This window comes from Perca flavescens, chromosome 22 (genome assembly GCF_004354835.1).
Source record: "Perca flavescens isolate YP-PL-M2 chromosome 22, PFLA_1.0, whole genome shotgun sequence".
NCBI lineage: Eukaryota > Metazoa > Chordata > Actinopteri > Perciformes > Percidae > Perca > Perca flavescens.
The window spans coordinates 28,040,480-28,053,628 of NC_041352.1; the positions used below are offsets into that span (position 1 = coordinate 28,040,480).

A 13,149-nucleotide genomic window follows, 5' to 3' on the forward strand; every position below is an offset into this window, starting at 1 on the left:
TCTACCCATACGGCGAAGTCAAATTTTCCATAAAGCTGATAATTAAATTATGCAATGCCATCAAATGCTTCCCCCCCTTTGGTTATTTTAATATAAATCAATTGAAGCACGCTCAGTGCAATTATCAAAGCTCTAACAGAGTGAAAGTTGAGAAGAATCAGAATAAGACTGATCCCTCCTTGTCTCTAACATCATTAAGTGCTGTCACAGCACAAATAAAATTCAGTTATTCTATGTGTGTAGTTTCACTGGAAATAGCTTATTTCTGTGAGCGAAGAAATAGTGAACAAAAATCATTATGACCTACATCACGCATACATTTCCTAACTAAAACCCAAGTCATTCCTTATTAGAAAATGTATCTATTAGATAATCTTTCAAAAGTCTTAGTCAAACGTGGTGTTCATGTGTGTCGTCAATTTGGAAAGTGAAATTATCTCAATGTAATAAGAGATCCACAAGGAACTTTTCCTAAGTTCTAAAGCACACAACACAATGGCCTAGGTCTTTATACTTAACTTTGTTCAATATTAACAATATTGCTGTTAAGGAATAATTTACTTTCTTTCATCAATAATCTATCAGTTAGATTTGTGTGGTCATTAGGAACCACATAAGGTACAAAACCCCAATTAGCCCCAATTTAGTAGCATTCGTATACCAACCATCCTAATGCCTGTTATCGGAACATAAGAGTGGACGTGAGTTAATCATTACAGTAATATTAGCTCTGTACTAGTACTTCCAACCACCATTTTCTCCTTTACATGGAAAGCAGTGAACGTATCACTTGTCTTTCTCTTCACTATTGTTCGTAGAGTGTTTTTGTATGCAAATATTGGGAGAAATGGTTACACGTGATTTATCATACTTTTCTCTCATCAAAAATAAAATGCAAAAACCAAAACACAATAGAAAATCATAATAATCACACTACAAATGTGGAAAACCCCCCATGTTCTTCTTGAAGGTTACCTGTTCCATTCCTTTCTGTCCATCTGCTCCATGTGTGCGCCAGAGCACTCTGCTCTGAAAGTGTGTGTGTTTATCTCAGAGGAATGTCAACAGTTCCTCAAAAGAATGTGCAGTGAGTGTGTGTGTGTGTTCAGAGAGAGAGAGGTGGTGTGTGTTCTCTACAATTGTGAAGTATATTCTGCTGGCACTGTCAGAGAATGTGCTGTGGTTGTCAGAGAAGAGATCAGTATCACTGCTGTCTTCTGAAAGGATTTTAAACAGCAGGCTACAATACCAATATGTAGCTTCTGGTTTTTCCTCCTTGGAAAAACTTCTCGTTTTCCTCCTCTCTCAATGTGTTGCAAACAGTGAGAAAAACTCCAGTTTTCCCCGATTGATTTCAGAGATAGCACAGAAACGCCGTCTGTCAGGCTGATCTCTGAATCGATTTCCCTCGTAGGTGACTCAGCAGAGGATCTGCTTGTCACTTGTTGCAGGTTGTAGAAAAACCTGTCCTCCTCTCCTCCGGAACCTTTTGTAGTGCTGCGTGTATCCAGGTGACTCTCCCTGGAACCTTTCACTGCCCTGTGTCACTGGAACGATCGCGATGGTCTCTTTCACCGTCTATCTGCCAATCCTTCCTCCTGAAGTTGTTATCACCACAGAATCCCCAGGCTTGACACCTGGATCCTTATAGCCAAAAGAGCAGAAGAAAATTCTCATGCAATAACCTACCCTAACCTATCATTTCCCTTATACTGTCGTGGAAGAAATAGGTGTTTTTTATTATGGGCCTCTCCCTACCTATGTATAAATAAAGAAAAAAAATCTTTAGAGCAAAATTCTTTGGAGCAAATCGGAACCAATAAAACAAAAAACAATTACTATTGCATCCCCTTACACTACTGTGTCAATCAGGGGGTAGATGATCCTTTTGTTTACAGTTGAACTATCAATTTTGTTCTCAGCTAAGCAGATTTTTTCTTTAAATGTACAGTGATAACTATTCTAGCACTTTGGTTATTCAAGGTCTTTTAAACTGGAGGTACAGTGATGTCACAACAAGTGTTTCAAACGTCTTTAGAAAAATTATTTAACACTATTTATTTCCCTTGCTACTTTTCCCTTATTCTTTATTAAACCCCTTATTTATCATGCTCTACTTTATCCCTCCTATTTGAGACATGACAAAGCTCATGACTCAAAAGCAATATAAATAATCTGTTTAATATTCTAATCCTTAACATTGTTCTAGGTTTAACAGCAAATCCTGTTTATCCTTAACAAAAGTTAAATAAATAATTTCTTTAGGGGACTTTTTACCTCAGTAAATTTTTCAACGTCAACATCAACTAATTTAGTTAAAACAATTTTTGATATAGCAACTCAAAAACTCATTAGAGTCCGAAATGAAACGTACTGCTTTTAGGATTAAATCTCATTTAAACCTTCATTTATTCAATATCACCATTAAACTAAGACGAATTACCCAAAATATATTGTTTATTTCATTTTTTTATCTATAGTTTACAAACCAAAGTAACCCTAATTACTATCTGCTAGTTCCAAGAATCATTACAAATTAAAGTTTTTAGCCTTCTAAAGCACACCTAATCACGTGTACTTTGAACATCTATTTATCCAAATCGTTACCTGTTACGGGAAACATATCACATATTTTTTCTTTAAACCAAAATTTCACTTGTACTACTCATGTTTGGTTTTAGCTTGTGCCTTATCTGTGTGGTGTGTGTGTGTGTCTCCTCCTCTGGCTGTCCTCTGTCAAAGAAAGAAGGATCTCTCCAGGGTACATATAAACACACTGTTATTCTTTCTGTAATTTATGGCATCATTAATTAACAACTCAATGTATTCCTGAAAGGTGTGTCAAGGTGTACAGCTTACCATCACCCAGAACTATAAAACGATATTTACTGTCTTTTCTACTGGAACACTGAGGAAAGAAAAACGTTAGACGAAACAACAGAGAATCAAAACCTTTAACATTCCCTGCAGAAATTTATGTTTAGCTGTGGGAGACATTAGGTGCTCGAGCATAGACCCACTGCATTTACTGCTTGAAGGTCCTGAATGAAACAAAACTTTAACATTTGTAATAAAAATGATTCTTCTTATTTATGTTACTTGAGAGAATAAGTGTACGTGTTGGAGAATCTAAACATGGAACTATAAACCCCATCCTTCAATAAAGAGTTAAAAACTTCTGTCGATTACTTCCTGTTTTAGCGTGTACTGATGTATTCTGGGGCCTGTAGTCCGAACGCAGCTTGATGACTACAGGTTGACAATTTGTCTATCAATCCATGTCACATTTGTGTGCTTTGCCCAGAGATAACGCTGTACCTGAGACAAAAGGTGGTGAAACATCAGTAGATAAAATGTCATTTTTACCGTGTGAATATGCATCTATTGTAGTCACAGGTTCTCTGAATATGTAAAACACTGTGAATACAAGGCCTACGCTGTCGTATAGGTTTTCTATAGCCTCCTGTCGATGGAGACAAATAAAAACATTATCAGTAATGTCAGTCCAGTCAGTCAATTTTTACAAATAGTCAAAAAGGTGTCCTGGGTCTGTCTCCTCCACAAAGAAACATGAATGTGAGCTTTTGAGTTAGAATTTCTGAAAAACTTCTGTAGTTTATCAGTCAAGGTAACAGCCACTGGACATGCGTATATGCCAGTAGACAAAAGAAAACTCATACTCGACCTCGATTTGTTAAAAAAAAACTTTTCAACGTAGTCTTCATCAGGGTCAAAAGGTGACAAAAGGAATGCATGTAATATTTGTGATTCCTTAAACTTAACTACGGGTGTCCCAATTTGTTACCGTAATCAGGAGATTAACAGACTGACATGGTACGTGTTCCATTAAAATTTGTAAACAAATACGTACTTTTAGGCTGCAACAAAAATATGTCAGCCAAAGAGTGATTTTTATCAAACCACACAACTTAAAAGCCAGTGGGCAAAAGAATAAACATTCCTAAGACCCATGGGTGAAAGAATGTCTTCAATTTCAAATAGACATTTTCAAATGCAATCTGCATAACAAATTTACAGGACACTCAGATGGAAGGGAGAAAGAAACAATGAACATTTTCCTTTCTTATCTAGTTCAGGATCCTAAGGATCTGAATATACTCAAATCATAAGAATGGTGAACTTCTCTGAGATAACCATTCTTCTAACCATTTCTCTAAGGGAAAAAAAACCCTAGTTTACCAGAGAGCTTCTGATTTGAAGAACAAAACTTCACTAAACCCAAATTGTTGCTCCCGAATCAACTAAAAATCCAATTTTCTTCCCTTGTATAATTAACACCATGGTAGGCAATTTGTATACACACCAGACAAACACATTGAATACTTGGACATATTTTCCAAAAGTTATTTCTGTTTGTCCTGCTGTTTGTCGTCTAATTTGATCTGTCTATCGTGTGGGGAGTGTTTGTAGCGTGCAAAAAGCATGTCTTCATTGCAAGCATGTGTATGTACGTGTGTGTCTGTATGAACTGTTTTTAGGTATCTGGCAGTCCCAGCATCGGGGAAGACTGCAGAGCCAGTTTCATATTCACGAACGCTTCAATAGCTTTGGCAGCAAAAGTCTTACAGTGACATCAGGAACGTGTACAGACATTCTAGGTGACCGGCTCAAGTAAAAATCTAATTGTTAACACTAAACTGAACAAGCTGCTATTCTGTTCATTTTACATGAAAACAGCACTGCACCTAAAAGCTTTTCATGAGGGATAAAAAGCAGATGCAGCCTTGAGTGATGTATTGGTTGTCAGGTTTCATGCAGTCAGAGGCAGGGCTGATTACAGACGCCGCCTTAGTGAGGTCATTTTAGCCATACTGTAATTAACGTGGTTACGTCAGTTGAACATTAGGAGAAATTCTCAATCCGTCAGGTGTTGAGGTTAAACCAATGTTAAAAGTGCACATTAAATCACTACCTAAACCAAATAAGTGGAACCTTCATACACCAAGAATTGTTTTTCCCATGTACAGGAGAGAGGAACAGAGAATTGTTCTCTTACTGTTTGATCTGTAACCCCAATTGACCAAATAGAATGACAAAATAATCTTCAGTGTCAAATCTATAGCTCTAATAATCAAATTATGTGAGTGGAACCCCTTTAACTTTACACTCAGTAGTAGGCATCTTCTTCTAGGTTTCAGAAGATAAGTAAGGGTTAATGGTTTAACTGAATAGATTTTTTTCCAGATCCTTTCTAACCTATCAATTGTCCCTAATAGCAAAAACAAAAACAGTGTATCAGTGCAAAGCATTTCTTCATTGCATGAAGCGAGTGTGTGTGTGTGTGGTAGCACTACCTTCCTCAGCTTTTGGACTTAGTCAAACAGAGGGACAAGTGTTGTTCTTTGTCTGAGGTGTTTTTTGCTTTTTCTTCGGGCATTTACATACCCAATGTCCAAAGTCCTTGCAGTACAAACACTGGTCTCGGTTGTAGGGCTCACCATTTTGCCCACGGTACCCGCCTCGGCCTCTTCTGGCTCAACCACGTCCTTTGTCGGAGCAGCCTTTTTTTTCTTCGGGTCCGCGCTCCATATGTTGCCCACCAGCCTGGTGTAACATGCAGACAAACGCAAACATGGTTTTCTCACGTACTCGTTGGTCTTTCCACCCGATGCAGGTGTGACTGATGCTGTTGGTCCCTCCATTTCTCCAGCTTGTCTTCCTGAATTTTAGAGAAAGCTCAGAAATAGGCTTTGGTTAGAACTGATGAGGTTATTGGTGCATGTGTGTTTGCATTCTTTCCCTAGATCACTGTTTTCTTAAAACATTCTTTGTTTTTCCTGTAGGCTACTCAGTAGCTTTAAATCCTGTGTCTTAATTATTGATACTTCTTCTAAAATCTTGCTTTAACATTCTCAGTGTCTTTGTACACAAAGATTCGTTTCTCGGAAAGCCAAAGCTTTATGACCAGTTATGACAGACATCGCAAACAATCCGGTCCATATTTATGAGTCATTTCACCCACTATGGGTCCAGTTGCATCACTGGAACGGGAAATTTGGTTTCCCATAATTGATTCTTGGACTTTATAGTATACTATGTCTTGGTCGATGTGATCGTCACCACACCGCGAGGTTATTTGTTCGGGAAACTTACGTGAAAACCCGTGTACAGCCCTGCGGACAAAATCAACTTAATAGTCAAATAACTCAACCTATTTAGTATGTTTTGCCTAGTTGCAGTCTGTCTCTAAATAATCAAGAGGCTCTCTTAGAGTAATGTTACAACCCAGACCGTCCTGCAGGTTGTCCTTAAAGGGTCCAGAACTCGTTTAGAGTTTAGACTATTTGTTTGTTGCTCGGGAAACTTGTATGAAAAACCCGGTGCGACCCTGCAGTCAAAAATCTCTTAAATAGTTAACCATTTTTTGTTTTGTTTTACTCTGCAGTCCGCCTCTTTAATCAAGAAACGTGCTATCAGTTTCGTATATTAATTCTTTAGGCCTTGCCTACTGTTCTGCCAGTTCTCTTACTGGTCTTGTCCGTCAATCAATTGTCTTATCACCATATGAGAATTCAATCATAAATATGTCTGACGTTGTCCGTGTCTGCCAAAAGATGTCATTCATAATCTCAGTTATATCTTTGTCCTATCTAATGACCCAAAAAAATACCCAGTTACTCACTTCCCAAAAGTCAGAATTAGTTTCATTTATTCTCTTTAGTTAAGAGAATGATTTTGCCAATTATTCATTACTTAATTCGTTTAGCAACGGTTGCTTGTTTAGAATGTTTTGAACAAACCTTGAATTCACAATCCAATTGTAATTAATCAATTTTATCTTACCGTGCTGCTTGAAATCTCTTCCTGTTCGTTTTTAACGGAGTGGAAAACAGTCAAGAGCGCTCCGCGGTCCTAACCCTCTTCTCTCTGAAAAACCTTTTTAAGGTTAGAGGTATGAGGCAGGTGATTTTTCATCCCTGGATAGCCAGTCATCAGCGACCCAACGGAGCTCTTTTTCTCTGTTAACTCAGCCATCCTGCTAGACAAGCTAGGAAGTTTTCCTATGAAGCAGCAGCGTTAGTGATATTCATGATAAAATCAAAACGAATAACGACCGTTTGAGAATTAAACCAAAGTTTGGTCTTTGAGTATTTATTTACATTTGCAAATGGACAGTTTCAAAGGTACACGCAGCACAACTGAAAATGTCTTTCTAACTTAAAGTATAAACATCCAAACATCATATAGTGAAGACCTCTGTTAAGCCACCCCTCTAAATGTATCTTTTAGTATGGCCATAGTTGAAAAGAGACATCATTAACAGTCACACCATTGTATCACCTTCCCCTCTGCTCTCTGTTCTTTTCATTAGCCTAAACAACAGTTTATCTCAGGAGGCAGAAGGAGACACGGTTTGTGGCCTTCTCGACTTCGTCTGTTAAAAAGTCAACAATGTGAGAAGGTTCAAACTAGTAAAACTAAATAATTCTACTGGGCTATAGTTCACGGTTGCCAACTATTTCACTTGGAGCCTTTTGAATCTACACATGAAGAAGCTAAATATTGTGGCATTATAAAACAATCATTAAACCAATGGTTAATATCATTAAACAAATGGTTAAAATAAGATTTGCCACCACAGGACCATGAAACATGAGTTGTTGCAAAAAAGTTGCAACTTTTTTTGTATGGTTCTTAAAAATAAAAAAGTACATAAAAAGGAAAATTGTTTTGGAGAGAATAATTAGTACTATTAATTAATTACTCTGGGCTGAGATTTTCTAGGAACCTTACCAAAAAGGCTCAGGATGATGATGTTGGTATAAAATGAAAACGGCTGGTGGATTTAAGACACAAAATAATAATTTATTGAATGAATCAAATATGAACATATCTGTCAGTGGCTTGTTGATCTTTACATTGTTAGTTCATTTCCTATCACATTCATACGGTTTCATATTGGACTTTAACTTATCATTGCACTTACAATAAAGTAGCTGTCCTCAATTTAGGTCATCCTGTAGGTCTCATCTGCATTTTTTCCTGCATCCACCGTGTGTGATTGTGTGTGTGTGTGTGTGTGTGTGTGTGTGTGTGTTTGATTGTGTGTGTGTGTGTGTGTGTGTGTGTGTGTGTGTGTGTGTGTGTGTGTGTGCGCGTCAGTCGCGTGGGAAACGGAGCAACAGCCCCGCCTGCTGCAGACAGCTGACAAGACGAAACAGCAGCAATGTTCAGAGACTTTACAGTGAAAACACGTTACAGCTACATTGATGTTACGATGTCTACATGTTGGCAGGACGGTCTGAGTGTGTTGACGGTCTTTCTCTGTACGTTTTGTTGGTAAATGTGAGATGTTCGAGTCACACACACGTCTCGTCCTCATAACAGAAACAAGGAAATGCATTTGACCCGTTCTCCCTCCCGCTTGGTCAGTGGCTGCGCGATAGGGAGCCCCAGCTGTCAATCAATGTCTTCCAGTGATGCGGGCCCCTGATTGGACCAGGCCCGTAAGCAACCGCGTACCCTGCTTACCGATAGTTACGAATCTGAATCACTCAATTCTCATTGGCTACCCGCCAAAGTGGCAGGTAGATTGACAGTGTTACCCGCCAATTGCAAAATTCACCTGCATTTGGCGGGTGGGTGGGTGTTAATTTCATGCCCTGGACCTGTATATACCTGTGGTGATGACGTCATCACAGCTATTACTAATGATATGACCTGTATATACCTGTGGTGATGACGTCATCACAGCTGTTACTAATGATATGACCTGTATATACCTGTGGTGATGACGTCATCACAGCTGTTACTAATGACATGACCTGTATATACCTTTGGTGATGACGTCATCACAGCTGTTACTAATGATGTGACCTGTATATACCTGTGAGTCTGTCAGTCTGCAGCTCATTAACTTGATAAACTAATAAAAGTTGAAGTAGTCCGTTCATTTGAGAGCCCAGAGTTTAATAAAGTCTAATCTTCAGAGAGATTTGAGTTTTTAGAGATTAGCAGACTGATCAGTGACAGCTGGAGGCTGGGTGGCTAACACTAGCCTGCTAGCTGTAGCCCCACCCCCAGCACACAGTAACCATAGCAACGGTACCTGTCTGTGCCATGGATGTATTAAGAGAACTGGATACAGCGTTTGGTGTGAAGACCCGTTCATTCCAATGAGAGTTGCTCCAAAGCTCATGAAGCAAACATGGAGCTTGGATCTTCCGCGTTGACTTGCCCATGACGTCACGATCGACATGCGCACCAGCAACAGTTTGTTTGTGTTGTCGTAGCAACCGGTAGCAATATGCTCGTTCATGAGCGTCTCTCTCGTGTCTCTTACATGTGGCAAACTCATGAACTCGCCGTTTTCATTGTCTAAAATATTCACTAACGTTAAACATTGTGTTTTGGTTGTTCCTGATCGTTTACATGCTTATCTAAATAACCGATGGATGTATTTAGACAACCAAGGAGATTGAATCATTATGTCGTGCTACTAGCTAGCTACTAGCGCTAGCTACTAAGGTTAGCCTGCAGTTTGGTGAACAGAGCTCATCCAAGTTACAAGCTTTACAGCATACAGCCCTCGGATGTATCTTAAGAGAGAACCAAGGCCATGTCATCACTATGTCTGTAGTATTGTTATGTAGGCATATAGCTATAGTGTTACCGTTCTCTTAATACATCCATGCTAGCTACCGCTGATGTTAGCTACTAGCCGATAGCCCCGCCAGTTTGGGAAACGCTAATGACGTATGTTACATCCAAGTTACAGGCTTTACAGCATCCATACATCCCTTGGATGTATCATAAGATAATACCATGGATGTATTAATAGAACACATGGTGAATTACAACCATTAGCTCTATCCATTATTAAAACTACAGGACCTCGGGAGAACTGTCATGTGAGCGGGCGGGCGCAGTCCCACGGCTCTGCTCGCGTCCATTATGCGCGTTCGTCATGCCTAGTTTAATAACTGGATTTGGCTACTAGTGAATGTTAAAAATGTTAAAAACATGACGTTTTAAACAAGGAGCCTTTAAGTGTTCGGGCTGGTAAGTAAATTATCTGCTGAAATATAGAAGTTTCTATCGCCATGCAAAGTCTCTGTGAGAAGTCTTTCTGGGCAATGGGGTACCACCGTTATCAGCTAAGCCCATGGTGGCTTTAAAGGAACACGCCGACTTATTGGGAATTTAGCTTATTCACTGAAACCCCCAGAGTTAGACTAGTCCATACATACCCTTCTCATCTCCATGCATGCTGTAATGCTGTCTGACGGCTCCAGCGGCATCAGGCCAGCACAACATGCAGGTAACTGGTTCCAGTAATCCTACTGCTCCGAATAAGTGACAAAATAACGCCAACATGTTCCTATTTACATGTTGTGATTTATAGAGTCACAGCGTGTACAAAAAACAACGTAACATGACACACAGCCGCCTTCTATCCCTAAACAAACCAGGAACTATATTCTTAGGCGGAAGAATATAGTACTTGGGCGGAGTGATATGCTCACAGCAAGCCGGTCTGAGAATATAGTTCCCGGCTTGTTTACTGTTAGAAGATGGCTGTGTCTCATGTTATGTTGTTTTTTGTACACGCTGTGACTCTACATATCACAACATGTAAATAGGAACATGTTGGCGTTATTTTGCCACTTTTGTCACAATTTGGAGCAGTAGGCTAGTTGGAACCAGTTACCTGCAGGGTACATGGGACATCTTCCCACCTGTTGGGGTCAAGATACAACACTTCTGGCCTCGCTTTCACAATAAGAGTCTGGAGAAGAGCAGCAGACTCGCTTTCACAATAAGAGTCTGGAGAAGAGCAGCAGAAAAAAAAATGGAAATATGGACATTTGCTGCTGTTCTCTATTTATATCATATTAAAATAAACATCTTCAAGTTTTAGACACAAGAAGACATTTACAGACTTCACCTGATGGACATTTTCTCATATCTTATAAACCAAACGGTTAATTGATCACCTAGAAAATAATCCTTAGATGAATGAATAATAAAATAATGGTTAGTTGCAGCCCTAGAACTTAATGAATCAGGACTTTTTCTCCAAGTCCAGCCTCAGTTGTTGCCTCTCATGTTCTGAACATTGGAGTCACAGAGCTAAGAATATATATTTTAAGATAAACTCCTAATCATGTTCACTATACACATCATCACTATTCATCTGCCTGCTGCACATAGACTATATTATGTTTTACCCATCCTGCACTCAACCTTTCAGCCTCTTTTCTCTCATGTTTAACAAATATTTAGTTTATATTTGTTCCTGTATTTACTGTTTATGTCATAATAATGTTGAATATAACACACACACACACACACAGAGACACACACACACTCACACACAGACACACACACACACACACACACACACACACACACACACATGCATCTGCTATTAGTACTTTTAATGAAGTAAAGGATCTGAATACTTGCTCCAGCACGGCCTGTGGATCATTTCAGTTGAATGCAGGACTTTAACTCAGTATTTGGGATACTTCATCAAGACTAGATAAATATAAAAAAATAAATAATAATAAGAAAACTTTGTGAAACTTTGTGAAACTTTGGGAAACTTTGGGAAACTTTGGGAAACTTTGTCTGTAAATGCATTCGGCATTATATAATATATATATATATATATATATATATATATATATATATATATATATATATATATATATATATATATATATATATATATATATATGTATATATATTTGGTGGCAGCCGCCCCAGCAACAGTAGTTAGACAAACACACACAAACACAGACGCACACACGCACACACGCACACACACACACACACACACACACACACACACACACACACACACACACACAGTCACACACAAACACCCTCTTAGATGAACTCAGCTGATTTCCTGTAAGTGAAGAGGGGGAGGAGCAGATCAGGTCCATGACAACAGGAAGAGTAGAGTCAGTTGAGTCCAGAAGAGAGCAGGAGGAGGAAACTGAAGGCTGAGCAGGGTGAGAGGTAATCCAACATTTATTATTTTACTCTCAAAGTCTCTGAGCTGTAACCCAAGAAAACAGACTCATGGTACGGTGTAGGCTCTACATAGTATGATTCAGACTTAACACTGTGCTCAAATAATCAGGAGATCCAACGGTGACAGTATAACCGTCCTGTTGTGTTCCCCCCCCCAGCAGATAGCAGCTGTCTGAGTGTATGTGTGTGTGTGTGTGTGTGTGTGTGTGTGTGTGTGTGTGTGTGTTTGTCTTGTTGAAACTTGTTTGTCTTGATTCTTGTGTTGTGAGCTCACAGTCAGTGTTCCTGTTTTACCTCTCAGACTGACTTCAGATCAGAAGATGAGTGATTTGGAGGAAGAGGAGGACGGAGCAGAGTCTGTAGTATCTGGCTGTCAGTCTATGAAGAGTGACCGGTCCAAACATGAACCTCTGATCTTCAGTAATGAACCTAGACCCTCATACACAAAGTAAGAGACTTATGAGATTAATATTCATGATATAGAACTTGTTGTACAGATACTAACCAAGATGGATCTTTTCTAGGTTTTATAGCCACAAACTACTGATTGTATTTCTGCAGCCAGCATGCGTCGCCTCCATTTCAGAATTTACACTTCAAGAAATTATTCATAATTTTGCCCGAATGTTGAAGTCACTGTAAATATTTACAACTAATCAAAATCTTAAGGAATGTGCTTCAAATGTGTAATTCATTTTCTCATATTTGTTTCAAAATATTTGGTTGGTTTGACCTTTCCTCCAGTCAGCTGTTATGACCCTCCAGGTCTTAAATCAGTACACATCATAATTGTGTGGTAATGCATTTGTAGAGAAACTTTACTCACCTTGATTTTGTGAGTTTGAGGTTACTTAAAGGTGCTGTAGGTAGGAATGTGAAGATCCAGGACTTAGCCAAAGAATTTGTACACTGACAACTTCTCAGTCCCTCCCTCTTTCTGCAAAAGCCCAAACGGTCTCCTAAGCCCCTCCCCCCACAAGGGAGAATGAATGCATGCATGAGCAGTGATTGACACGCAGTTAGGCTAAGTTCAGACTACAGGCAAAAGTGGCCCAAATCCGATTTTTTTTAGGGGGTCAAGTGACCAGGTCAGACTTCTTCAGAAGTAGTGTGAAAACTCAAATCTAGCCCAGATCAGATCTT

At 39.1% G+C, this 13,149-nt stretch overlaps 1 protein-coding gene across 2 annotated transcripts in view; it reads left to right on the forward strand.

Moving 5' to 3' along the window:
- Window positions 1-13,149, forward strand: part of LOC114548893 (NACHT, LRR and PYD domains-containing protein 12-like) — a 594,283-nt gene that overhangs the window by 561,395 nt on the left and 19,739 nt on the right. The window contains exons 1-2 of one of the 2 annotated variants that reach the window (XM_028568906.1): window positions 11,958-11,991; window positions 12,308-12,454. In XM_028568906.1, coding sequence (XP_028424707.1) covers window positions 12,327-12,454 — 128 coding nt within the window. In that variant the 5' untranslated portion in view covers window positions 11,958-11,991; window positions 12,308-12,326. Of the gene's footprint in view, window positions 1-11,957; window positions 11,992-12,307; window positions 12,455-13,149 lie in introns of those variants that run through there. The other variant, XM_028568905.1, reaches the window with a different exon arrangement.